Consider the following 26,505-nt stretch of genomic DNA (forward strand, 5'->3'; position numbering starts at 1 on the left):
GTGTAGGTGGTGAGGGACGACAGCCCCGTGATCTTGTACTCCAGGGTGCTGTTGGACAGGGTGCGGGCCAGGCGGGACTCGTTCCTGCCGTACACCTCCCAGGAGATCTGGTACCCTGCAAAGCACATCACCCACAAGTCAGGGGGACACAGTTCTCCAATAACCCAGAGAATTCCCGCCCGTGCTTGTGGGCAGTGGTGGATCCTTGTTCCTTAAGCCATTCCTTGTGGTCGTTTTTATAAATAGAAAAATCCCTCCTTCAAGTACACACTGGCTAAAATACCCAAGTATTTTTAAAATATTGTTATTTCTGATAAACAATTGATGCAGGTACCCCACAGGGTATGTCCCTACTAGGAAAACATGAGGTCTCAACTGTCTTTTTTTTTCTGTGCTTCCTATGAAATGGCCTGGAAACCTGTGGATAACATGACAGAAAGATGGACTTTCATTCTGTGAACTCTACAAAGCAAACAGGAAGAAACACTGGAAAATATAACATCTACTGGAATATCTGATTAAAAATCTCCATGTGCTTAGTAGGACTTCTCCCTTTGCAGGCTGAAGTAACCTTCACTGCTGCCTGCTCAGAAATGCTTAGAAATCTGACAGTAACAATCAGGCAGGAACATTGTGGGAATCTTCTAGGAACTGAAAAACCTCTACTCCCCACCGCTTGTTCCTTGCAGAAATCCTTCAGCAGGGTGAATCATTATCCTTTCTTTCAAAACCATCTTGGAGCCAATGCATTGTCCAAAGCTGCACCTGCCCTGACCTCCATATTATTCTTCTATCACAACCAGGCTTTCCTTTTTATCTCTTTGATAACCACTTGCCTTCCAAGAACTTTTGAAACTTTCCACTGTCTGATTTGCTCAATTTTACCTCCAAATCTGCTTGTCCTCCTCCTGCCCAGTCCCACTTTATTCTCATTTGAACCCATGTGAACCTCGCTGTGCCAGTCCCCAGAGAGCATGTCTGAAAAGTTTGCTTGATTGCCGCTTTCTTTGTGATTTGACTCAGAGGGTGAGAAAAAAAAAAATACACATAGCTCTTGAATGCCTGTGAAATTTGATGTGAGTTAAAAGGACTAACAGAAAGGAATCCCACTGAGTGAACCATGCACAAGGCAAACTGGCTGGAGAAACTCCCTACTGGGCTTCTGTTGCCATCATCTAAGATGAGGAATTCGGACCAGTTAGAGGGCTTGAGGTTTTTTTTTTTTTTCAAATTTTTAAAAAGAAAGAGACATGATAAGCTGATTAACATATATGAATTGATGTAGCAATATCCCTCACGGTATTAATCCGCAAGAAATCATCATCTCATGAGTCAAAAGCATGGTGAGACAAATATTTCTGCAAGAGTCAGAGAGGTGTGAGACATTCTCTGTCCTCTCTTGTGAGCTGCCATCACTGACAGGGATTCATCTTAACCTGATTTTGCATGAAAATAGGCTCAGTGTGCTCACACAGTCATTAATTATGTTTCAGGTGAGGGGGCAGTGATAAAGGGAGGTGATGCTTCAACAATTCCACTTACACCACAAATGCTCCTCTGACTGCACTGCACAGGGGAAGGGGAAAAACTCCTGAACACTCATCTGGAACTGGTTTTAAATAAGTGTCGGAGTCGTAATTAATTAACTCAGTAATTTACCAGTGTCTTAGAAACACTGTGGTGTTTTGATGCTCTCTGAAAAGGTTTAAGAGCCATTTGCCAGACCAGAGTTGATGTAGCACAGGCAGGATTGTAATCTGTAGGAAGATGCTGACAAAATTTAAGGACTCTGTTGCCTGAATGAACAGAGGATGAGCAGAAAGGTGGGGGCTGACTGTCCCCTGCATTTGATGCTCAGTGAAGAGGCACGAAGGAGTTGCAAGCAGAAGGACCATCACAAACACCCTTTTCTTTCAATAGCTGTGGGTGCAGTCTGTTCCAGACAATAAATAACCAGAGGAAGATAAGCAGGAGACTTTTAATGCTCCCTCTATCCATTTGTTGCTTATGGACAATAGAAAGTGTCATTCAGCATGCACCAGGCAATCTTCTGTGATTGAGATATCTCCTCTCCCATCTGGATAAGCTTAGGTTATACATCAAATGTTGGTGATTATTCTTTGGACATTTTATCTCTTCTCCCTTGTGATCACAGGATGAGACCCAGCTTTCCCGCCCATTAGGCGCATAGTCTCTATGTATTTATTTTCTGGGCGAAAAAAAAAAAGTTCACCAGAAAAAATATCCTGAGTTTCTGGGTAAATTGAAGAAAAGGCAAAGAGGCAGTATTTACTGTCGGGGATTTCAGTCCCAGATGTATAGTTAAATTCCAGTCATATAAAAAATGAGAACAGAAAATCTGTACATACACAGCAAGCAGACACAACGCCAAAAGCAATCAGGCATAACAGAAACAGATGAAAAAAAAAGCGCTGAAGGAAAGGAACAACAAGCACTGCACCCCCAAGTAGCACTTCAGCCACACTGAGCAGCAGATGGGCAGAACTCTGGGCCATGTGGCTGGTGAGAACACACTCCCTGTGTTACAGATGCGATCCCTGCCAGAAACGTGCGTGGGGAGCGCAGCCGGATTTTCCAGAGGGTTTCCTCTGGCTCCACTGTGAGTGAGGACAGGGAAGGTGCCACAGATCCTTCCCCCATGGTTTGGCACTCCACAAAATGCTGCCTAACGGGAACTAATGACCAGAGGAGTTTCAGAAATAATTTTCTGTTGATGTGGAGTAAATTCTCTACACGAGAGCACTACGCCCAATCACAAACTGTCCGTCCACATCCAGATGCTCATAAATCAATGTTTGCTGAGGGAACGAGGAAGATACTGAGATTTACAGCAAGAGTAATGGGCAATTTCCCAGAGCAGGTTGGCTGCTGGGCACCCCCTCCACGCTTCCCTCCTCCCAGCACCCGTGCAGGGAACAAGAAGGTCCAGTAAAGACATCAACGAGCAGAAATGATGAATAATTGCCTCCCTGAGCACTCAGATCTCCAAGCAGCCCTCTCTAAACCTCTGAGGTGCTAAGGGCATGAGCAATTTTGCTGTTCCTCTATCCCAAATGCAATTTGCATCATTAAGGAGGTTTCTTTTTCCGTATAAACTCTGCTGTGCATTTTCACACTGGTTTTTTGTCCTGAATAAGAGAACTTCTTCAGTTAATTCCTTCTGAAACTATTTACCCCAAATATAACACAGTCCATCATTTGGCTCCATCAGGTTTCAACCCATTCTGGGAGGGAGAAGGTTGTTTTTAGCAAAGTAATTCTGCAACACCAAGCACAGAGCTGCTACCTGCTGCTTAACAAGGATCAGTATTACATCATGGATGGAGGTACCTAAATTTAAGCACTTGGGCTTGAAAGGCTTTGGACATCCTCACTGAATCAATACTACTCTGCTTTCAGGAGTCATTAGTTTCTATTCTCAAACCACTTAAATCAGTGCATATTTCAGGCAGGTTTCTGTGGTGGAGAGGCCGGAGATGATCTGCATGAGGACTCCACAAACAGCACGGAGCACACAGCTACAAATGGTGCACGTTACAGATACACACACAGAGGAAAACACTGACAAGTGAAATCCTATCAAAATAATTACACCTGTCCAAGTTAAAATGCTCCAGAAAATTAGACCGATATAACATTTCAACAGTCAAGGGTCAGGTAATCTGATTTTTTTTAACTCCTAAAATGCGCTCTAAAAAAAATGGTAACACAATTTAAAAAAAAAATACATACATTTAAATGCTCAAAACATGAAATACTTTCATCTGTGTGAAATGATCTTCTCCCTTCCCAACTGTCTCCAGTAATTTAAAATCTGGGAGCTTTTTTTTGTGCTTCAAAACCTTGAAAGCCTTTGTTAAATGGAATTTCCATCCTGTGCAGCTGCAATAGTTTACCATCTGAAAACAATATTGCCTCTGTCGATAAGAACTAGAGGTTTCCTCAAGTATTTATAGCTTCCTTTATGAAAAATAATGAAGTTGCTGATGTTGTATCTACACTGGCATACAGTAAATAGATAAATAGCTTGTCAAATGGCAGACTCATCAAAGGGAAACAAGAGAGTTCTGAACCCCTGTGACGGTTTATAACAGATTAAGTAATGACATGCAAATTCTGTCACGCAGTCCACAGCCAGACCACTTGATCACAGATGAAGGATTCTGCTGATTTCAGGCTTGGTCTTGATTGCAAACCTCAGCAATGCCAATCCAGACTTTGCAGCTGTGAACTCTGTGTAGGGACCCCCCACCCTTGGGGCAAAGGCCAAGCACAGTCTCACAAATTTCCAAAAATTCAGTAACGCAGGTGGAGGTCACGGAGGATTTAACAAGACCAGACACCCTGTGGGGAGTTGATTTCTAACACAAACTGCTTTTCCAGTAACCACAATCATGAGCTGCCAGTAATTGGAGCTGTACTTTGTGTAACACTCCCTGGTGACATCTCAATTATCCAGAGGAGGGGTGAGGAAACAAGCAATAGCCCAAATTCTCCCTAAATGTTCCACTGCACAGTTTTTCACTGCAACAACACATTCCACCCCCCACACAAGTAAAAAAGTAAAGAGTAAAAGCAAAAAAGAAAAAAAGTAAAAGCAGAGATAGTGGCTGATACCTGTGATGATGCCGTTTTTCTCTACAGGTTCTTGCCAGCTGACCTTGAGTGAGGTGTCCAGAATCTCGGTGAAACTCAGGTGTCCCACAGCTCCTGGCTCTGGCAAATCAGAAGAGGAAAGCTGTTAATAGCTGAGCCCCACTTAACTGGGACCAGATTCACAGGGCAAGGTTAGGGATGGAGAAATACATCCTGGAGCCAGCACTAAGGGAGGCTGAAAACCTTGGTGAGAGGAGAATGCAAGGTGGGAAGAAATGCTCTGGCTATCATCACGTCAATTATTTCACACAGTCATCATCCCAGCTCTAGGCAGATTGAACAGCATTTGCTCAAGGAAAGATACATGTGAGGTGTTTACCTGCACTGTTCTGTGCAGCAACACCACCAGCAACCCCCTCACCTGGAAAGAGTCTTTCCCGTGTGCAAGGTCACAGCAAGGACAGAGTCACAAGCCACTGCTTGGATAAATTCCCTCAAAACAACTCTAAAAATGTCCAACATAATGGCAACTGTCTTCTGTAAAATGAATACAAGTGTGTGAAACTTTTAAAGGGTTTTTATGAGGTAGCTCAAGAGCTCTTAAAAATTTCAGCTCCCCAGTGTGCAATGAAAGAGCATAAAATGGAATGACTGTCAAGAATATGCCATCCTCCCTCAATTTTGATCTTCAAGGAAGACAACCCGACTGATTTTTGATCCAAGTGCTGTTCTGTCCTCAATCGATGTACTGGAAAAAGGAGGTTTTGTTCACTTTATATTCACTGTGCTTCTGTCATTGGATCCCTGCCTGAGTATCCTCCAGCTCCACTGACATCAGTTGGCAATTTCTTGTCTGCAATTTCATGTTTTGTTTCCTCTTCAATTTAGTCCAGCCTCTCATTCCCCTCCAGCTATGACAAAAAAAGCCCAAAACTTGCCAGTAGGTCAGCTACAACCCCATTTGTGATTCTGCAGTCCCAGTGAGGAAAATGTCCAAATCCACTCTGCAGTACCCAGTAGTCAAAGCACCACAGAACTGCTGATCCAGTACTGATCCCAGGAATGCTCACCAAGAGCATGGAATTACCACTCTTTGGGACCATGGATCTGCAGACATGGAAACCACACACACACAAAGCCTTGCTCCAATCAGCTCCCCTGCAGTTACAGCCCAATGTCATCAGGAAACACAGGTGCAGGTGACTGCAGGCCAGGAGCACTTCTGACTGGATGTCAGGTTTTATTTGACCTGCAGCTCATCAGCAAACGGATCCCTGTTTTCCTAAAGGATTGCCTAACTTTGCCATGCAGACAGAAAATGATCACCTGCAAACATGAATGACAGGCCTTTCAAATCTTTTTTCCCACCACATAAATCCTGAAGCAACTCAACTTCAAGGAGTTCTCTGGCAGGATGCATTACACCATCCTGCATGGAACTCCTCCGTCGCTGTGAAAACCCAGGGAAGCAATTCTGCAAGATTAATAAATAAATAAATCAATCCTGCTCATCTCTCCTGCTGAGGCTCCTTGCAGCATACAGCTGGACACACCAAGAAATGTCTCAGATTATCTAGAAAACACAAGTCTGGCTCTCTCTTGGTTTATGTTTCCTGATGGAATTCTCTTGTGTTTAAAATGGCACACGATCCCAACATTTCCCTGAGATAGCCTCAATGAGACAGGGCAATGACTCTCCCCCTTCTCCCACTTTGTGGAAAGCATTTAAGGTTCATTTCTGCAGCCTTTCCTTCAGCAGAAATATTGATATTCTCTTTCCTCTTCCCAGTTGTTTAATTTTGGGAAATCCAAGGAATTTTGTATCTTTGGTTTCTTACCCTTCTGCACTCACTGAGATTAACCATGGGGTTCCACTGTGCTCAGATGAACTCAACAGGCACATTTACAAACCATCACTGGCTAAATCTTTGTTTCCTTAGGAAAATGGGCAAAAAAGCTGATGGTGCACACAGGAACCTAATGCATGTTTCTCTTTCCACCACACCTTTTGCTTTCACCCCAAACACACAAGCTGGAGTTCAGATTATTGGCTCATACAGATTTCTGGTCCTTAAATTCCTACCTCTGGTTTAAGCCTACAACCTGCTCTTGGAGCACAGTTCTAGTACATAGAAGTGACTAACCACACCAGGAAAATCTGTGGGAAAGCAATTTTCTCCAGGTTCCTTCAAAAGTATCTCATGAAAAATTGGATTAGCACTTTGAGCCTCACTCCCGTGAATGTTAATGACAATCGGAATCTTCTTTATGGGAACACTGGCTAACCTAAAAGGTCCCTATTAAGGCAGAGTAGTATTTCTAAAAACAATATCTTAATGGATGAATTAGACACCTTTTACTCTGGTTTGAGCCTGCAAATGTGCAGCAGTGTTTATGATGCTCCCGAAGCACTGGCCAGAGCCAAGATCACTGTGAACACAGTCAGCTGTGAGGGCCACTGCAATTTATCTGCATCAGACACACACTGCACTCGATAGGCCCAAATATGTCTTGAGAAAACAACTTCAAGGAGCCACAGAGACCAAAGCTTTTTCTGATGCAGGAAATAATTTATATGCTAAACCATCCAGCTCATTTTATTTCATCCTGCCTTCAGTTTTCCAGAATGCAATATACTGCCTTGCCATGAGCCTGGTTCTTTCACACAAACACTTGCAATGTAATATCGATACAGACATTTTCAATATATTGAATAACAGCAGGAAGCAATCATAAATTAATCATTGACCTCCACAGGAAGTTCCAGTGCTCAGTTCCTAAGAAGATCAATTCATATTTATCTGGGTGCCTGAACATGGATTTAAGAGCATAAGGATTCACAGACAAACAATGCATTGTGTGTTGGCTGAACCAGACTATGGAGCTCTTAGCTAATCACCAGTGTAAAAAAATTCATCCAGGTTTAGTCTATACTGAAAAAAAATTCAAATATCTGCCACAGGCTAAAAGAACACCCATGGAAAACTGGCTGAGGTCTTCATCCGACACGAGGTCACTTGAGAAGAGATTGCAGAGTGACCGTGAACCTGAGATCAAATTTTAAGAAGAGAGATTTAAAAATTCAGGTACTCACTGTCTTCCAGGGTGCGCAGGAGCTGGGGAGGGCTCCGAGGGCCGTCCCCCGGGGTGGTGAAGCACAGCACTGAGGTGTAGTAGGTGGTGAACTTCTTCAGGTTGGTGATGCAGCCACTGTGAACACCATGGAAATCTGGAGCGATGGTGACCACGGTCACACTCTCCGGAGCATCCACTGGCCACGCCAGGAGCTGGGAAATTCAAACATGGATGAGCTCTCATTAGAAGTTGTGTCTATTTGGAATGAAAGTAGGTTTGGCTGCCAAAACCATCTTAATCTGATTGCAAAGAACCAACCAATGCTGTTAAACTACTGTCAACTCTGATGCTGAACAGATGGATGCAGCACTGTGATACTGGAGGGATGTCTGTAACACTCGCTGCTGATGGGCTACACCAGCATTGCAATTCTTCATGGCTGCTACTGAGCAATGCCAGAATTATGGGAAATTATTATTCAGATGACAAGAGCCTTTTGTCTCATCAGCCTGGCCGGTCTCTGCTGCTGAAAGCAAGCTGAAGGAGGTATTTTCAGTGTTACTCTGACATAAATGCTTTACCTTATTTTCTTTAAAGATCCCACTGTCTGGGGAGGTTATTGGGATCAGAGGGAGAGAAGTGGGGACACACATCCCCTTCCCCTCCCAGAGCCCTGCCAGCACCCCAGTGAGCAGCCCTGCCTCACAGGCTGGGAGCATCACAAGCTCATTGGACTGGGGACACCCACACTGCGAATGATTCAAGCAGTTCTGGAACTACAGAAAGAAGAGAAAATGGTTGTAAAGATGATTACTACAATTTTCAACACCTGAGTCCCAAAAGTTAGACTCCTGAAGACATTTTCATGCATTTAAAATAGGGTGCTTGTCAGAGGAGCCCAGTCTTCCAGGTTTCATTCATCTCAGTGGATGTTCTGGACGATCAGTATCTCAGAGTGCAATACCTCATGTGTAGGTACCTAAATGAGGACTTAAAAGATTCATTTTTGGCAAATGACTTTGAAATTTTGAAACAATTTTTGAAATCACCTTAAAGGCTTAGAGGTCTAAAACTTGAAAGTGTTTATGAAATTTTTATTTTGTCCAAAAATCCTTATTGTTTTTGGTTACAAGAGAATGTTAAAATTCCAGGCTTGACTCAAGGGCTGTGTAAATCGTGCTACTTGTATTGATTTCAGGCTCATAAACATGAAAAGATACCTGAAATTAATAAGCCATATTTGACACACTTAGCCAATGTCTAGAGCCCCTGACAACCTGAAAGCACAGTTAGGGGAATATTAGGGGTAATTTTGTTAGGAATATTTCATATTTGAGAAGGTGCACTTTACAACTTATTGAAATGCAAATAAATTTCAAAGAAAAGATAAAAGTGTAAAATGGTTAAAGAGGATAGTAAGTTTTACTTTCTTTTCTAAATCACCTCTGTGGATTACAATTGGCATTTATAACTTTGGAGGACTGAACTCTTTTTTGAGTGCATTTCGTTGCACATTCGTGAGGAAATACGTGCAGAAAATACAAGTGAACAATTTTGTCAGTTAAAGGAAAAAATGGGTTAAATCCTTAGGAAAGGCAAAGGCCTGGCTTTGACTATGAGGAATTTATAAATCATACACAAAGCTACTCTGTAGAAATAAGTGACAGAAATGATCTCACACAGTCTTTGTACTCCAATTCCCTGGGGGAAACAGAGTGGCAAAGCTGTGGCAATCTACTGCAATCAAAGAAATCAGAAGAAATACAAATTTTGATAATTTCAGAAGTTTTCATTGTCCACTGACAGATATAAATTACAGTCTGACTTATTTTATACCATTGCTGAAGAAATGGAAACATAAATTAGAGGTAGCTATGCAGGGAGATGAAGGATCCTTACACTGAAACTCTGAATACACCAGAGAATGAAAATCTGAAATAAAACTTTTGCAAACCTGGGCTCCCTGTGCTTGGACTTGGACCAGAAAATTAGAGTGTACTGCAGTCCACTGAACCCCAAAAGTGCTTTTATTCTCCAGAGTTTGAACAGAAGCCAAGTACTTTTTGTGTGCTGGGGTTTCAGGGTATTGTACTGCAGACCTGTCAGTCACTGAGCCTTGAGAACTGATTCTATTTCTGCCAGAAGCAGACACACATCTACATGTATTTAGTTCTTTAGCAGTGGGATTCTCAAACCACTGCTGGTCTTTATGAGAACTACATTGGTTTGGGCAGAAATACCAAAATTCCCATGCATGTCTCTGTCTGTCTCAGTTTCCCTGTCAATTTGGGACATTCCTAGAGAAGGATCAAGTCTTCTGAAACAGCTCAAGTCCATATACAATCCCTTAATTCACAACTTGTCTTCTAAACTACAGCATCCTCCTCAAACCACTCCATGTCCCTTCACCCAACACTCAAACCAACCTTGCTTCTCCCTGCTCATAAACCACACTTGTCTTCCCTTTTGTTGCTCTGAGACTCCTGCAAGATTTCTCTTTGTTCTCTCCATGGAAGTTTTTAAACCCTTCATTTATTATGCTCTGACCACTGAACCACTGATGGAGGCTCTGTTAAGCAGGAACAAACCACCCCACCCAGTTCCTCAGCAAACACTCCGCCGGTCAGAGGCTCTGTTAAGCACTCTCTGCTCTGTGCACTGTAACAGGTATTGCCTGATTAATAAATTCTACATTCTCATATCTCCCAGATCATCACAGTGGGAAAGTCAAGGCAAATATTTAGTGTGATGCCTTGGCTCCCAGTGAAATGAATGGTGATTCTGCATTAGCATAAACAGAAACCTCAAGGTTGGTTTTCAGTGCCACAATGACATGTCTCCTGTGGTGACTTTCCAAACTGACATGGAATTGCTTTCTGGCTTTGGAAACTCTCCAGGAAAATGACAAAGGTATAAGGACTTCTAGGCTATGACACATTCCCTTTTCAGAACTTACATAAATTGCAAATATTGGAATCATAGAATGGTTTGGGTTGGAAGAGACCTTGAAGATCACCCAGTTCCAACCTCTGCCATGTCCTGCAAGGACACCTTCTACTATCCCAGGTTGCTCCAAGCCCTGTGAGGATCAACAATTGCTCACTTTTCTCTTCATTTTACCCATGTAAGATACTCCTGGGAGCACAGAGTCACTTTGGAGATTCAGAGATTATCAGAATGAAATTCTGGTTTATACCAGGACTGTTAAGGCAGACGTTATCTGAAGTCTCTACTCACCTTGTACCCTTGGTTGATGCCATTGATGAACTGCTGGGGTGGAGGGTTCCAGAGGAACTGGATGGTTGTGGAATTCACGGCTTCGACCTGCACGTTCTGAGGTGGAGCCGTGGGCACTGCTCCCAGGCAGCAGAGAGGGAACAAGATAAAACAGAGTGGATAGGGAATGAGGGGAAAAAAGAGAAAAATGAACACAGAACCAATGAGTGTCACTCACAAGTCACAGAGTAATAACAACCTTGAGAGAAGGATGCACTTCCCCTGGAACAGCAGTGATTTGGAAAGCTGGGTAATTGGGTTAATTTCTCATCTTGTATTGGAGACTCCTTCAAGGGGAGGAGAAGAAATGGTTTCTGCAGCTTAATATCCTGCAGAGGGGTTTCTCAGAAAGACTTGAGGCAGAAGCCAGATCAGGAGAGGTGAGCACAGCTCTTTCAGTCATCCCTGAGTGCACCAAGAATGAACAGTTTCTGAGAGAAATTTCTCGAGTCCTTTAATGCTGCTCAATTCCCCAGATCAGACAGGAAAACACAGAGTTTGCACAATTAAGGTTCTAATTGTGAATTATAATCTGGCAACAGCATCTGTTTATTATTTACTACTGCTTAAAGAATTAGGACCAGTCATATCACATGCAATGAAGATTTTTCTTGGGAATTGGGAGATGTTCTCATTTTATCTTGATATGATATACATTCATGTATATTGAATTGATTATATATATATCCTGAGCCAATACATCCTCTAATCTACTAAAAGTTGCATAAACATTTTATGCCAAGGATTTAATTAGACAGATGTTTTCTCAATACAAAAGAAAGCAAGGAGCATAAAGGCATGCTGCCTTCAACCAACCAAAAATAGCACTTAAATATTTCACCTTTTAATAAAATGTCTCATTCTGAGCAATTTCTTCAACTTACTGCTTTAAGATGCCATTTCTATAATTCTCAGAGAAAAGAATATTAATGGACAGGTCTATTTTTTCTGAAATTATCAAGCTTATAGTAATTTTAAGAAGAAAACTGCTATCTGAGTACAAAAAAATGGACTAAGACACTTGAAATCCTATAAAATAAGCTTAATAACGCTTCAAAAATATCACTATTGACAGCCATGTGCATTTGTATGCTATGAAAGAGGAACTATCCACAAGTGGTTTTGAAGCCTGGAAGGCTTTGCTCCTTCTGCTTCCAAGGGAAAATTTCTACTGAAGCCCAATGATCTGTGCTTCTAAGGAGTATCCACAATTCCCACTGAGAAATGGTGGTTTCCTCCACACTTTTCAAAAACAGGGCAGAAAGTTCTAAAGTTTCAAACTACTTTTCGGAAGATGAGTCTTTGCGTGGAAAAGAAATGATGAAAAGAAGTTCAAAAAGGCAAAGCTGCCCCTTTTCCCACCACAAGTTATAATTTGTTTGGAAGAGACATAAATGGGCATTATTCTTAACTGGTGCACACACTACAGTAAGACAGGACAGTGCACACTTATCAGAGACATGCACAGCCCAGAAATACCAGCACAGAAAAATGGAGAAATCCTCAAGGCTGTCAGGTTTGAAATGACAAGAACATCCACTCCCATGCCCTCTCTGTCACTAAAATTCCCTGAAGATTCTGCCATGGCTCCACAACTTCCCTCTGCACACTTTTTTAACCTCAGTAGCTGTGTATTAGAACTTTCTTGCCCTAATTTAAAACTTGATGTCACAATTTATGAACTATGCATAATTATTGAGTTCTGGAAGCAGAGTTTATCTGATAGTACTCTAAATTTTCATTAGAATCCAGGTCCTACTTCCTGCCATGTATCATAATTCCCTGTGTGCTTTTAGAAGGTTATACTATTATCTGAATGACCTGTAGACATCATAAAGTTTTTGTAGTTAAGAGATTCACCAAATCATCCTGAGATACAGTCATAAATATTAAAGTCACTCTACAGTCATAATGAGTTGCTTTGGCTACAGTCCCCCACTAAATGCATTTTTGCTTATTCACGTTCTTGATGAAACTGTTTATGAGCCACAAGATATATTTGAATCTACTTTTGTGTGCAATACCTCGTATAATTAATGGTTAAATGCATAAAATTTTTTAGAAGACAAAATTCTTACTTTCCTGCATATTTGCATATTCAGATATTGTAACTGCCAGAGATTTGTTACTGCAGAAGAAAATTGTATTACAGATCTTCATGTTACTTTGTTATCAGAAAGTCACCAGGATATCACTGAGATTCATCTCCTCCTGTCAGGAAGGCTAAATCAGCTGAGCATCATCAAGCTCCAAGTTTTCATTTGTGGTCCTCACAGTCCTCAAAAAAGCTCAGGCAAACACTTGAGGATAGGTTTACTACAGTTTTAGGAATGTGGATAACCAAATGCCTTAGTTATTTTTTTTAAAAAGGGAAATATATTTTGTTCTTTAGGAGATAATTTCCTGAAACAAGAATATATGGTCATAGCAGAGCAAGTACCTGCTGCAATATGAAAAATGATAAAAATTAAGAACAGAAAGTATAAAACCTTCAGAACGTTGAAAATCATGAAAATCACAATTCCTCCTTGGATATCTTTATTGAAAAATCAACATCTGAATGTCAATTAATACATTTAAAAGATGGAAAGAACATTGTCCATCTGATATGCATAAGCTTAATTATACTGCAGAAGGCATAATGTAATACATTTTTACAATTTTAATCAGTAAAATATTGGCATTATAGTCTCAAATTTACTTCAAAGTGCCAGTATAAAATTCTCCTTTTATGTCCTGATATTAAAGGCTTCCTTGGGTATCTGAGCAGTTCTGCATTTAAAAAAGAAAAGAAGTTTGAAGGAAGCTAAATCAGAATTGACCTTCTGGTCACTTCAAAACTCAAATACTTTTCCAAGATCATGGAGAGTAACTTACTGAAGCTGTGGCTGTCTGCACAAAGGATTTTCTAATTTAGTGGTAGATCTATGTCCTCTTCCTACAAATTTGTTGTCAAGCTGTACAGAAGCTGCCAATGTCAAACAGGTGTTTCAAGAGTAATCCCCAAGTATTTACACTCTCAGCTTTTAAACCTGTACTTCATCATGTTTGCAAGTATTCCAAAGCCATCTCACAGTGGAGATCCATCTGGGAGCCATCTCAGAGCTGCAGATCAAATTGGTCAGACACAACCAACTGTTACTTTCCTCCCGATAAAGTTCATGTGGTTGGAAATCTACGGAGAGCTCAGCCCCTGGGACTGTGGGTTAATGTACAGCATTCCAAGTAGAAAAGGTCATGGAAGCACTCTAGATAAAAACCATTAAAAGGGTTTCACTGACAGGATAATTGAGAGGGGAGAAGGCACCGAGGTTAAGCATGTGTACATGTAATTATTCTGTCTCTAGCCATGTGCAAACAGCTTGTAAATCCCACGGAGTTCCTGATGGCCAGACTCCTGCTCCTAAATATAGATCTTCAACACAGGCTTGGAAAAAAGGCTCCTCTGGAGCTCCTCACCTTCGAGGTGGCAGCTTGCCTGTGGAACTGCAGGTTTTCCTCTAGGTGAGGATTTGGTTGCTCCTTTAATGCACCAGCTTGAGGTGCTGAGCTGCACATCCCGTGGGAGTGGTGGGGATGTGGAGGTTTGTAATTCCTCCTCTGAAGCCTCTTCCCTCTGCTCCCAGCTGGTGTTCTGGGCCGTGCTCTGAACAGCAGTGGGTGCGTAGGAAAAGTGGTCTCTGTAACTCTACACATCTGAAAATCTGAATTCTGAAATTCAGCAGTGTGAGGTTTGGCACTGACTGATGAGTTCAGCTTCTTGTGGCTGGGAAACGCCTCCTTCCTTTCTTGCATGTCTCTCACACAGACAAGAATTCATTTCTTTATTAGGAACTGGGGGCCAGGGGCCTCACTGAGACAACTGCTAATTTCACCACCTTGTGAAATCACTTAAAAATAAGATAAAAGCAGTAGATGGCAAATGGCATCTAAGCAAGACCAAACCCCAGCCACTACAACCCCAATCTGCTCCTGCACAGGAGCAGATGGGCCCAAAAGAGTCACGGGTGCTCCAAGGCTATTGGGAGGTTCCCCAAAGGAGGTAAACAAGGATCTTTAAGATATTTTTGCCAAGAAAGCCCAAGGGAAAACTAAGGAAAATATCTTTTCACAGAGATAAAACTGAATGGTTGGAGAGGACACTCTGCAATCAGGGATTCAATTTTCAAGATTTTCTCCTACATAAAGCAGGAAGCTTTCAGTTAACTGGGTTTCCTCTGGCTCTTCCACCTCAGTTATATAAATTTCTCTGATTCATCTCTTATTGCCTGAGGAAAAATCTGCTTTAGACCTGGCTAAACACACTCCTCTTGCTTTATCCTTCTCTCCATGTCATCAAGACTCACTAGTCTGGTGACTGTCCCACTCTTTTATTCAGGAAGGGCTTTTGCTCAGACATTCCTGGGCTGGCAAGGTGTCCATGCATGGCAGAGAAGGGAAAACAAAACAAAGTTAAACCACATGTTGAGATCTGTGAACTTTAGGACATAAGACTGGCTTTTAGGATATGCATCAAAAGAAAGACACGGCATTAAAAGCAGAAACAGAAGTGGGTTAATGTCACTGAAGAGGCTAATGGAAGCAATGCCTCTATTTGAAATCTTGCCCTGCCTAAATCTAAGGTATGGGTGGGAGTTTTTCAAAGAGAGAGAGATGTTCAGAATTATTCACAGTGGTGAGATAAAAGGGACAGAACCCAAAGTAAGGGTGGAAGCTGCTGCTTTATCAAATCAACCTGCAGAAAAAGGTAAACATACCCAACAGTAGAGAGGAGAGACAATATTTTCACCACATAAAGATGTTTATAGCTTCACAAAGCTATTCTTACACGAAAAGGTAATGGGAAACTTCAGGTTTTCATATGGCAATGAGAAGTCCTGCAGGACACTGTTTAAATAAGTAAAATTGCCCTATGCAGAAGGCTGGCACAAATCCCTGTGAAAAGTAACATCAAAGCAAGGAACAGCTGGAGGAACTCTGATGAAGAAAGACCTATGTATACAGAGCATCAAAGGATCAGGCTGAATATCCCTCTGAAAAGACTTTCAAGATTTTAGAGACAGTCAACCTGTCTGACCCCTGTGCTGGGATGTTCAGTGCTCTGCCAGTAAGTCTTTCTGACATTTTATCTCACTGACATTATGCACCAGTTTCCTCCAAGTTCAGATCCCTCAGCACCTTGTGAGCTTGGCTGCATTCTGGAAGTTGGTGATTTTCAAGGAGCTTGGAGATGCTGATTAGTTTTCAGTAGCTAAAGCAATGCCAGAGGACTAATAAGGGATTAATAGACTAGCTCCTGGTATAAATCCACAGCTTATATGGCCAGTCAATATTCCCTATGACAAAGGTGCCAATATGCTGATGTGCTCCTGCCAATGGGTTGATCTGCTCCCCAGGTTCATTTCCTCCCAGGGTCTGGCTGCACAGCACACTTGATTAGTATGAGGTGTTGCAGGTATTTTTCATCTGCAGACAGACAGGTTCTTGCCAGCCCAGCTCACATCATTTAATGCATGTCAGAGCAGAGGCAGTGGTGGTGTGGTAGTAGGAGAGGGGGATGGATGGGAGTGTGTCTTTGACATTTATCTCTGCTCGTATTAAAATCAGAATATGATTTACAAGGCAGTTTTACACATGGCTTTTTCTTACTCCTGCTGGTTTGGTTTAGGAAGAACATTCTGGAGCAAGAACCAATCACTGGATTTTCCTGTCTTTTCCCAACTACAGTAAACATAAAGGAGCAGGGATTTGGACAGTAGCACATTACATATGGAGACTGAATATTAAACCAGTTTCAAAATTTTATTTATACCAATCAGTCTCCCTGTTCATTTCTAAATGTAAAAAGGCTTCAAACTCTTTTTAAAACAGGACATATGCCTTTGGTGAACCCAGCAAGGTTCATTAGGAGGTGGCAGCATCCATGAAGTAGTTATTAACAGCTATTAGCAAATACCAATATGAAATAAATCAGAAATATCCAGTTTTTCTTCCACGTCTACCCAGCATTGAGGAATTACATGAAGCCAAAGAGGCCATTGCAGGTTGGCCTGCAGTCTAAACACTCCTGCTGATTAACATGAATGCAGGACTGACTACACCTAATTTATAACAGAGGATTTATACCCTTATAAATGACAACAGACAGCCAATCAATAAAGGATGATAATAACTGCACATAATATCAAGGGAAATTAGAGTCAATTATAGGGTTTAAGAAAAAAGAGTGTGAACTCCAAACCTGGGCCTTAATAGATGGAAGGTTAAGGTGCTATGATAGCTTAAAATGTGCAAATAAACAAGGTAATGAATTACAAGCATAATCACAAAAGGGATTCAAATTCTGTGTGCAAACCAATTCTCTGCAGAGCTTGGGTCTTTAGTGGGATAAAAAGCATTAATCCTGGCTGCAAGGAGAAGACTTCAAGAAAAACATTTCAAGGTCTGCTATAAATACTTCTAGAATGAGCTTGAGTGTGCCTAGACTCCTCTAAACTATGAGACTTTACATGCCCTAAGACAAAATATAGATAGTTCTTTCTCTAGCTGTTGTGGTTAATTAGTGTTGCATATGAACAATCTTTTCTTAAAGATCTCCCTACACCTCAAACTGTATCTAATCATGTTATAACATACTCCTAGTAGCAATTAACAAACAACTACATCTTCTTCACTGATTGAAAATTAACTGATGCACTGTAAATCAACAAGTTTTTAAAACAGTGTAATTGTTTCATGACCAATGAAATAAGAGTCCATGCACTGTCCAGTGCTCAGCATCCAGCACAACCCTGCAATTATGGGAATATATGGAAGCCTGAAGGACCTGGCACTTAATTATCCTGCAGATTTTTATACCAATCTAGAGGTGTAAACATGCCTTACACCGGTTGTAAAAAGTAATTACATATCCTTTTGTTGGTGTAATTTACACTCTTCTTAAAGCACTTAGAAAAGTGTGGAGGAGCTGTAGCATAAAAATCTGGGCTTTAAAGATCATTTTATCTTCCCCTTTGCAAGTATCTGCACCATTCCTGAAACGCCTCAGAACACTTTCTGCACAGGTTGTATTTCTCTCCCTACGCTCTCCTTACAATTTATTCCATATTTCTAAAACAAGGTATCTGTGATTATCAGAACTAATGCAGCTGGTTCACTCTGTCTCCTATATTGCATATGCAGCATCTTGCATGCCTTGGCCACGATAAAACCAATTCTCTGCCATATTTTCTCTAACTCTCCTGGCAGAGTAACCTCAGCCCTCGGCTGTCACAGGTCCCATAAATCCATTCTTCAGGACCCCAGCTCTCACCAGCATTTCCATTTATTCCCTCTGCTGCAGCTGACTCTGACCTGCAAGCGTGGCAACACATCATCACGAGGGTCAACAAAAACAGATAATTTTTGACTTCACTCCCAGTTTTTTCTACAGCAGAGATAGAGCAGAGAGTCAGCTCTGCTCAGGCATTTGAAATTTGCACGTGCTTCCTGCTCCAAGCTGTCTACCAAATTTGACTGAAGTGACCATTCATTTCCCAAGTTCTAAGGGGGTGCTGCCAGGCAGCACACCCCCTAAGGAAACTGTGGGATGATAGAGGAGATCCTGGTCAGATTTGCTCACCTCCCTGCAGTGTGTACTCTGTCACGGGCCTGCTGAAGGCTCCCAGCCCAGCTCCGTTGTAAGACGCCACCTGGATTTCATACTGGGTCCAAATGATCAGGTCTTTCACTAAGCAGTAGTTGATTTCTGCACTGGTGATGTTCTTGTACTGGTACTCTCCTGGGAGGCCAGCCAGGCGATACCTACCATATGGGGAGAAAAATTAGCTGGTTAATTAGATGGTATCAATTAGAGAAAATATCCTGACTGGCAAAATAGCTTCCTTTGTGGAAAGGCAATATGCAAAGTTTAACAGCAGAATTTTACCAAGAATAATGGAATATAATCAGGAGGAACATAGCAACTCCTGATAAGACCATATCATGTTTGACTGCTATAGTATTTATAATCTGATCTCACTGAGATTACAGGCTCAGGGCTAAACAAAACGGGTATTTTATCCCGTTTTATGGTTGCAGAAAAATTACAGCTTTTTAAATGTGGCTTGTCTAGTAAAAGCTGTGATTTAGTACAAAAAAAAAAGCCCAGATGTGATTTTTATCAGAGTGCTGCTGTAAATCAGCCTGAGAAATGGTTTTTTTCCTTCACTTCTGAAATCTGAAAAGGAAGAGCTCAGAGGGCTCTGACCTCCTGGAATCTCAGCCATTGGCACCCCTGGCTTCCACCAGAATAATTAAAATAAGGATAGAATACTTAGATGAGACTGAAGGGTTGGGTAAGCGCTGGAATTTCAGGAGAAGGGCTGTGTCAAACACAGATGGGTGGTAAACATCCTGAAACTCTTTCTGCTGAGACATGAGAAGCTGAAACACCGAACGTGTTTTCCCATGTAAAAACCGTATTCCAGAAAACAGAGCCCCTTTGATGTGTCCCTTCAGGCCAACAAACTACAGAGAAGAACTAAATTATAGAAAACAAACAAACCTTGCAAATCTGTGAATGTGAATAATAGTGTTTGCTTTCCTTCCTTTAGCAAAGTGGTACAGTGGATGCTCACAATATGCTAATGCACAAAAAGTCAGAAACACAGAGGCCAAATAGGGGACACAAGGCATTACTATTCCATGGAAAAGACAAATATGGAAACATTTGTATTTTTATTCACCACACCACTTTTATACACTCTTAGCCATCCTTTGCTTCACTGAAATCACCAAAAGTTTATTGACACAGAACAATTTCATTGACATCTTACAGAGACATTTTTAAATTCATCAAAGTTAAATTGGTGCAAGGTTTATGACTAGACAACTTCATGTGTTTCAGCTAGAGATTTTTATTCTAAAGTCTTCCTATAATGAGATCAGTTCTTAATCACTGACAACGCCTCTATTTTCTGCTGCTCGCCTGACCATCCTTTAGCTCACTTAATATCTGTAATGCTACACTGGTGTGATTCCATTTATGAAATATAAATGGAAATAAAGAAATAACAGCCCTCAGCTGAGTTTATTGAATTTCTTGCTCTCCCGTTCTCTCTCTCACCTCCTGGGCAGGGTGTGTGCTCCCCAGCAAGTCAGTTCTTATTGCAGCAATGTTTTGCCTCCTGCCCAGCAGACAAGGTGTCTGTGCTCCTGTGATTTAATCTGTTATGCTGTTAGCATGGCAGACCCCTAAATGCAATACTGGCAGTGAGAAAAAGGGCAGAGGAAGGAGGCCGGTTCAGAAATGTCATGTCTTCATGATTTTTCTCACCATGGACTTTGATGTATACTCCACACGACTTGTGCAGTGCACCTTCACTTTTAAAGATCAGGTGTTCCATCAATTTAGCATCTTGCATGTCTTGAGCTGTGGGTCTCTGGGATGCCTGGTGCTTTTCACTCTGCTACAGCCTGATTCTGCAGAAGTCAGTGCAGGGACACTGTTCTTCAGTGCATATTGCTGTGACCACACAATTCAACTTGGAAGAACAGCCTGGTTTATTACCTGGGACAGTTGTGCTTTTATGTGATAATCTTAAATTCCTCTTGAATAAATGGTTTCTCTGCTCTTTTGTCAAGAAAAAGCAGGTAGGCACCAAAAATATTCACAGATTAAACATAATGAATATGATCAGCATTAAAGTGGAAAGAGACGTTACATCAAGGTCAATTATGCAGATAAATACTGTAAAAGTACCAAAGTTACACGTTATTGGAAATGCTGTATGGAGAACACAGCACAAACTGCCAGAAGTAGGAGGCTATGGGGCTGCTTTTTAAAGGACTTGATGCTGAGACTGGGAAAGACTCACTGGGAATACCTAAGGGACTAATCCTACCACTGGGGAGACCAGCTTGAAAGGAAGAAGTGTATAAACCCTGTGCAGATGGGTACCCAAGGCACAGTACAAGGTTCTCTCTACAGGCAGAAGTTAAAACACCTTTCCTCACTGATGGCTGGCACAGCTCTCAAACGGAGCCCAGCCCTCAAACCTTGCACCAACAGCCCTTGCACGAGGGGCTCACCTCTGCTAACGGGCTCTGTGCAGGGGACAGGGACATGAACAGACTCAACTCTGCCTGCAGACAGAGGGAACTTTCCAGGGCTATTTTGGGAGCTCACCAACACTGTTAACATGACAAAAGCCTTTCCATCCATGCCAGCAAAAGTAGGAGCACAGCATGAACAGGATGTTGGCATTTAAACTGCAGCATTTAGTTCTCTTTCACAGATCTGGAGGACACTGCATTAAAAATGCCAGCAGCCTGCCCACAGGAGGCTGTAACCATCACTTGGAAATATGGCAGTGGCTGGGAGTTTCCCACAAAAACTCTAATTTAGGTAATGTCTCCCTCACTAGAGGTGTGGCCCTAGCTGGCTGCTAGCACTGCAGGGTATAGAGGATGCCAGATGAGCAGTAAGCTGTAGTGGAATTGGGTAGGAGTGAATACTGAGTCCTAAAAAATTACCTAAGGGAAATGCTCTGCAAAGTCTCTCAAGTGTGGTAACACCCTTTCCAACACAACGAATCCTGTGTGAGCAGCCAAACTGGGTGTATGCAGGATTCCCAGTTACCTGCCTGAATGTGCTTCTCATTAATAAATACAGACAGGGCTGAAAGGCTCTTTCTCAACTGACTGATTTTCAAAACCAAACCAAGGTCTGCCATGACACATCTGACCTGTCATTCCCTCTCTCCATTTTGTCTGGCACAAAACTGAAGTTTATTGATTCTTTTGTTGCTCCTCTATAGGCAGGAGCCCTGTTGTGTCTTTGATAAATTTAATTAACCTTTCAAGCAGGGAGCTGAGCTTGTAATAAGCAAATATACATCTGCATAGTCTGCACTGTGCCGGCTTCCCACATGAAGACTTGCATTACTCGGTGCTTCACTTCCCCTTGGAAATAGAATAAAAGGATGCTGTGAGTCTCCACAGGGAGCTGGTCCTTTGGAGCTGCTGATGCAGCCCCCACACTCTCTAGGCCAGAATTTAAGTGGCTGCACCCTTGTGACCCCTTGAAGAGTCGTCATGTTCTCATATGTAACAAATCAGGGCAGCCTCAGCGTTTGCAAACAATAACTAATATCTTCAATTCAATTAGAGATAGCTTTTATTACACTCTGACACCATTTGAACTCCCTTGGGCACACCTGGACCTACCTCCGGGCTTTCCAGGTTAGGAAAGGACTTACCTTAGGATGTAGCCATGAAGAACTCCATTGTGCTCACTCTCAGGAGGAGGCTGCCACTGGACCATGATGGACTGATTGGTTCTCCCACTGGCCACGATATTTTTAGGGGGAGCACTGGGGGGCTCCTCAGGTAGCATCAACCTAAGTACAAAAGAATGTGATGGACATGGGTGTTGAAAGAAATCATAAATAACAGTCTATTTCCTGTATCCACTCCAAGTGAACCACTTTCTTTTATCACAGTCTGATGACTAGAAAGAAATATAATGCTGATCAAACTGCTGAAGACATGCATGAAATAGTTACAACAAATCAACATAATAGGAAATCAGTTAAGCAAGCAACAAGACAGACAGCTGAGGTAACCCTATTCTCTCAGAATCACCCAGGCTGCTACAACTCTTTAAAAAGATTACAAGCCTGAATGAGTAAGAGCTCAGGTCCAGTGTCTGTGACTCCTTCCAAATTGTTTCTTTCAGCTCTTTCAATATTTTTCATATCAAACTCACACATTTTGAAAAAGCCATTTAGAGTTCAGCTGTTCTGCAATTCAAGCTCGCAGCAAGCTTTGGTTCACAGAAGAAGGGGGATGCATTTGAAACTAAATATGATGAAGCCATCCTTCTCTGTCACATCTGGGTGAATTCCAGAAGTGGCATTGCCATGACAGGGTAAGGGCTGTACTCCTGCCTGGGCTAACTACTGGGGCTTAGCACAAGAGCAAAATATCATTTCCAAGATTCTGCTCAACTGATATTCTGGAAGTATGAGGACACCTCTCCCATGAAGTGCTGATCTCCTGCATCCCCCAAATGCCATCATCCCCACTCTCCAGAGGCCTGGGAAATGGTAACTTCTCCATCTCCCAAAAACTGTGCAAATGATTATTTGATTCCTTCATTCACAACCAGCATTTTTTCCCTCCCGAGGGTGCTGTCCCTTTAGCACACAGATACTGTCATTACCTGCTGGTCTCAGTGCTGTACCGGCCCTTTCCCACCTGGTTCACAGCACACACCCTGAACTGGTAGGTCCTGGCTGGAGTGAGGCCACTCACAGTGACACCAGTCATCTTCGGGTCAAGGTTGGAGAGGTGAACCTTCCAGGGAGAATCTGGTGGAAAAATTTGCATGGGAAAAAGGAAAAAAGATGAAAGTGCTTGTCAAAAGCCCTGCAGAAGTGAGAAAACGCCTCTGACTGCTCAGAGCTCTTTGTGCTTGTTTCCCTCAGAGGAACTTTGGGAAGAAGTTTCTTTTCAGCAGAAGAAACCTTCCTGTCAGCCCACACGGCTATGCAGATTGCACGTTTGTCTACTGGAAAGTGATGCTGCACATGTCATGGCATAATAAATAAAAACTATATTCATTAACATTTTAATAAAAGAGGAAACAAGCATGATAAAGACAGATGGGCTATGTATTTCACAACCCATCTGTTTGGCAGGCCATCACACCACCACACCCATGAGTGGCTCTGGTGGAAGGATTCTAATGAAATTCACAGTCAGTTTGGAATATCTTCCTAGCCAGCTTGTAAGCAGGTGTAGAAGCGTGACTGTCTCTGCCAAATCAGCCCTTTGCTGCAAGACCTGAGAAAGCTTCTGCTGCTGATTCTACATGTCTGCAGTTTTTTTTTTTTTTCCTTGTGATAGTATTCAGCATGGAATCTAATTGCCCTAGGAAGATTCCCTGGTAGAAAGAGCCCTGGCAGCACTCTAAACCCCTCGCTGTCAGTTCACATTCTTGCCATACTGAGCTCCTCTGATGGCCAAATTACATTTACAAGTTTTCAAAGAGGTCAGAAATGAAACATGTTGAAAATTAAATATTCTGACTTCTTCTCCGCATAGCCTGGTGTCACACTTTCTCCCTGAAGTCATGACTGAAATAGTCAGGGAGAGGTGACATTTGGTCTGTGTTGCAACACTACAGCAGTGGAATCAGCCAATTTGAAGATTTGCTCAGTTTTTAAATAATACCAGCTGTTTTCATGCTCCCTGCTCAAAATTACTAACACTTCTGGAAATTGCTGAGGAGCTCACTGTAGATTTTGGCAACGTTATCTGTGCATGTTGCTCATCAGAAGTGCATCGTGGCTCCTGGCAGGTCACCTCAACGTCTGCCTGAAAATGAAGATGAGATGTCCCAAATGTGGAAGGCTGCTAAACTTCACACCAAGACAGAAGCACTCATTTTGTGCTTTTCTGGCAGATTCCTTAGCAAGTTTAAGTCCTCAAGGGTGTGATGCCAGTTGGGCTATAAACACTGCATCTTCAAATTACTCCAAACGTATTTATTCCAGTAAGGGCCTTGCCAGAATAAAGTCTTTTTTAACAGGAAAACTGACACAGCAGAATACTGGGAATGCTGGAGAGGGACATTTGCACAGCAGGCAAGGTCTGTCCTTGCCAATTGTTGATTTACCAACAGCCACTCTGGCTGCAAGATCTTGATGCCAATTTATCTTAGCTGAACACTGAATTTCTTTTAGAGAGCCCTTAGAGGAAGCACACCTGTGCCATCTAGAAAAGCGTTGCTTAGGAGTTTTTTGCACCCTAGTTCCTTCTGAATTTTCACAGGCTTCCCTCGAGACTTCCCCAACAGCCTTGTTATGGCCAGAGTGCACAGAAACAAATCAAGGAAAGCTGAAGTTAAGGTGTGGCTGACCTCATGCACTGCCTGAAGGAACTTCCTGAGGAAAATGGAAGAGCAGACACCAAGAGGGGAGTGAAATACCCTTGTATGAGCTACTTGGGCAGTGGTCCGTTTCCTAGAGCATTTCGTTTGTTTACTGCCAGTGTAAACACCACCCGAGAGTGCTTAACCCAAGCAGCTCAATGTAGTGAGCAGTTTGATTCAACAACAGGCCCTATTAATCTCCTCAGCACCTTGGGGCTTTGCTCTGTTTATATGCTGCATCTGTAGAATACTTTATTAATTCTTTTTCCTCTCCTGGTGGAAGATAAAAGATCTAGCAGGAAGAGAGATTAAACTGGAAACTAATATAAACGAAGCCTATTCATCTCCTGGGCACTCTGATTCAGAGAGGAGGGCGGTTTGGGGAGCATTTGCTCACTCCTGGAGCACTGGATACACCAAGTGTGCAGAGTATCTTTAAAATTTAAATGTCAAGTCTTTTTTTCTCATAATCAATAAACAAAACACTTCAAAAAACAGATCTCCCTCTTTAGATACACACAACCAACCCCAGGATTGTGCAGCAGCTCGTTTCACTGTGGAGAAGAGTGATTCTGACAAGGGAAACATGCCATAAAATTTTCAACACTGACTCTCCTCTCCTCTCCTCCAGGGATGGCTGTCATTCACCTGTCCCAGGAAGCCTGGAGAATCTCCATGGTGACAAAAGACTTGCCAGGTCAAACTATTAAATAAGCCCCTGTTAGACTAAACAGACTCTGCTAATCCTTCATGTAACTTAAGCTGCCCAGAACATACTCTGGGCTCCGCTGCTCTTCCCCCGTAATTGCCACTGTCTGAACAACTTCCATGTTGAGCTGTCTGTCGTCTTACAAATATTGGGCATTCTGAATTAACTCTGATTGCCTCTCCAAGTTAATTTATCGGAAATGAAGAATCTCACAGGCTGTTCTCTGGTTTACAATGTCATTTTGGGGTTTTAGAAATTACTTTTCTTTTCTGTCGTGAATTTTTGGATGCGCTTGTGATGCGTTCAATAACTCTGGTTATGTGCCAAGAGGCATTTCTTCTCTATTTCCCTGTCTACCCTACAGTTCATGCATTAATTGCAAATTCCCCAAAAATCATTTCTAATTTGATATTACTGATTAGATCTACTTCAGAAAGCTGATTTTTGCAAGTTTGGAGCACATTTCCATCTCGGTCCTTCTCCAGGGGGTTTTGCATAGATGGCAGCATAGGAATTTGCTGTAGTGTTGGAATTCACTGAATTCATCTCCCAAACCTTTGTAGCAATATGATACTGCAAAAGGTCCAAATGAAAGCTAAATGGTTCATCCTTTGTTTGGTAGGACTTAAACAAGGTCTACCAGTGGCCTGAGAAAAAGTATCTTTTAACATTATCGTATCTAGATCTGAGTCACAATCATAATGAGAAATGCAGTTCTACTTTGATTTTTGCAAAGATTTATCAATGAGTTCAATATTTGCCATTTAAACATCCCTACCAAATTCAGGATGACAATTCATAGGTTTTAGTTAAGCATGTAGAGATGCTTTCCACAGGAGCTTTTATTATCTCCTCATTGGCACAATGTAATGAATTTGAGTTATATCATTACCTTACACAGCACAGATAT

At 42.0% G+C, this 26,505-nt stretch overlaps 1 protein-coding gene across 1 annotated transcript in view; it reads right to left on the reverse strand.

Moving 5' to 3' along the window:
- The window catches only part of SDK1 (sidekick cell adhesion molecule 1), a 388,322-nt gene that overhangs the window by 96,774 nt on the left and 265,043 nt on the right, over positions 1-26,505 (reverse strand). Inside the window, 7 exon segments of the mRNA XM_017734101.1 lie at positions 1-115; positions 4,639-4,737; positions 7,712-7,904; positions 10,930-11,045; positions 18,590-18,771; positions 22,209-22,349; positions 23,174-23,321. Coding sequence (XP_017589590.1) covers positions 1-115; positions 4,639-4,737; positions 7,712-7,904; positions 10,930-11,045; positions 18,590-18,771; positions 22,209-22,349; positions 23,174-23,321 — 994 coding nt within the window.

This window comes from Corvus brachyrhynchos, unplaced genomic scaffold (genome assembly GCF_000691975.1).
Source record: "Corvus brachyrhynchos isolate BGI_N302 unplaced genomic scaffold, ASM69197v1 scaffold5, whole genome shotgun sequence".
NCBI classification, from domain to species: domain Eukaryota; kingdom Metazoa; phylum Chordata; class Aves; order Passeriformes; family Corvidae; genus Corvus; species Corvus brachyrhynchos.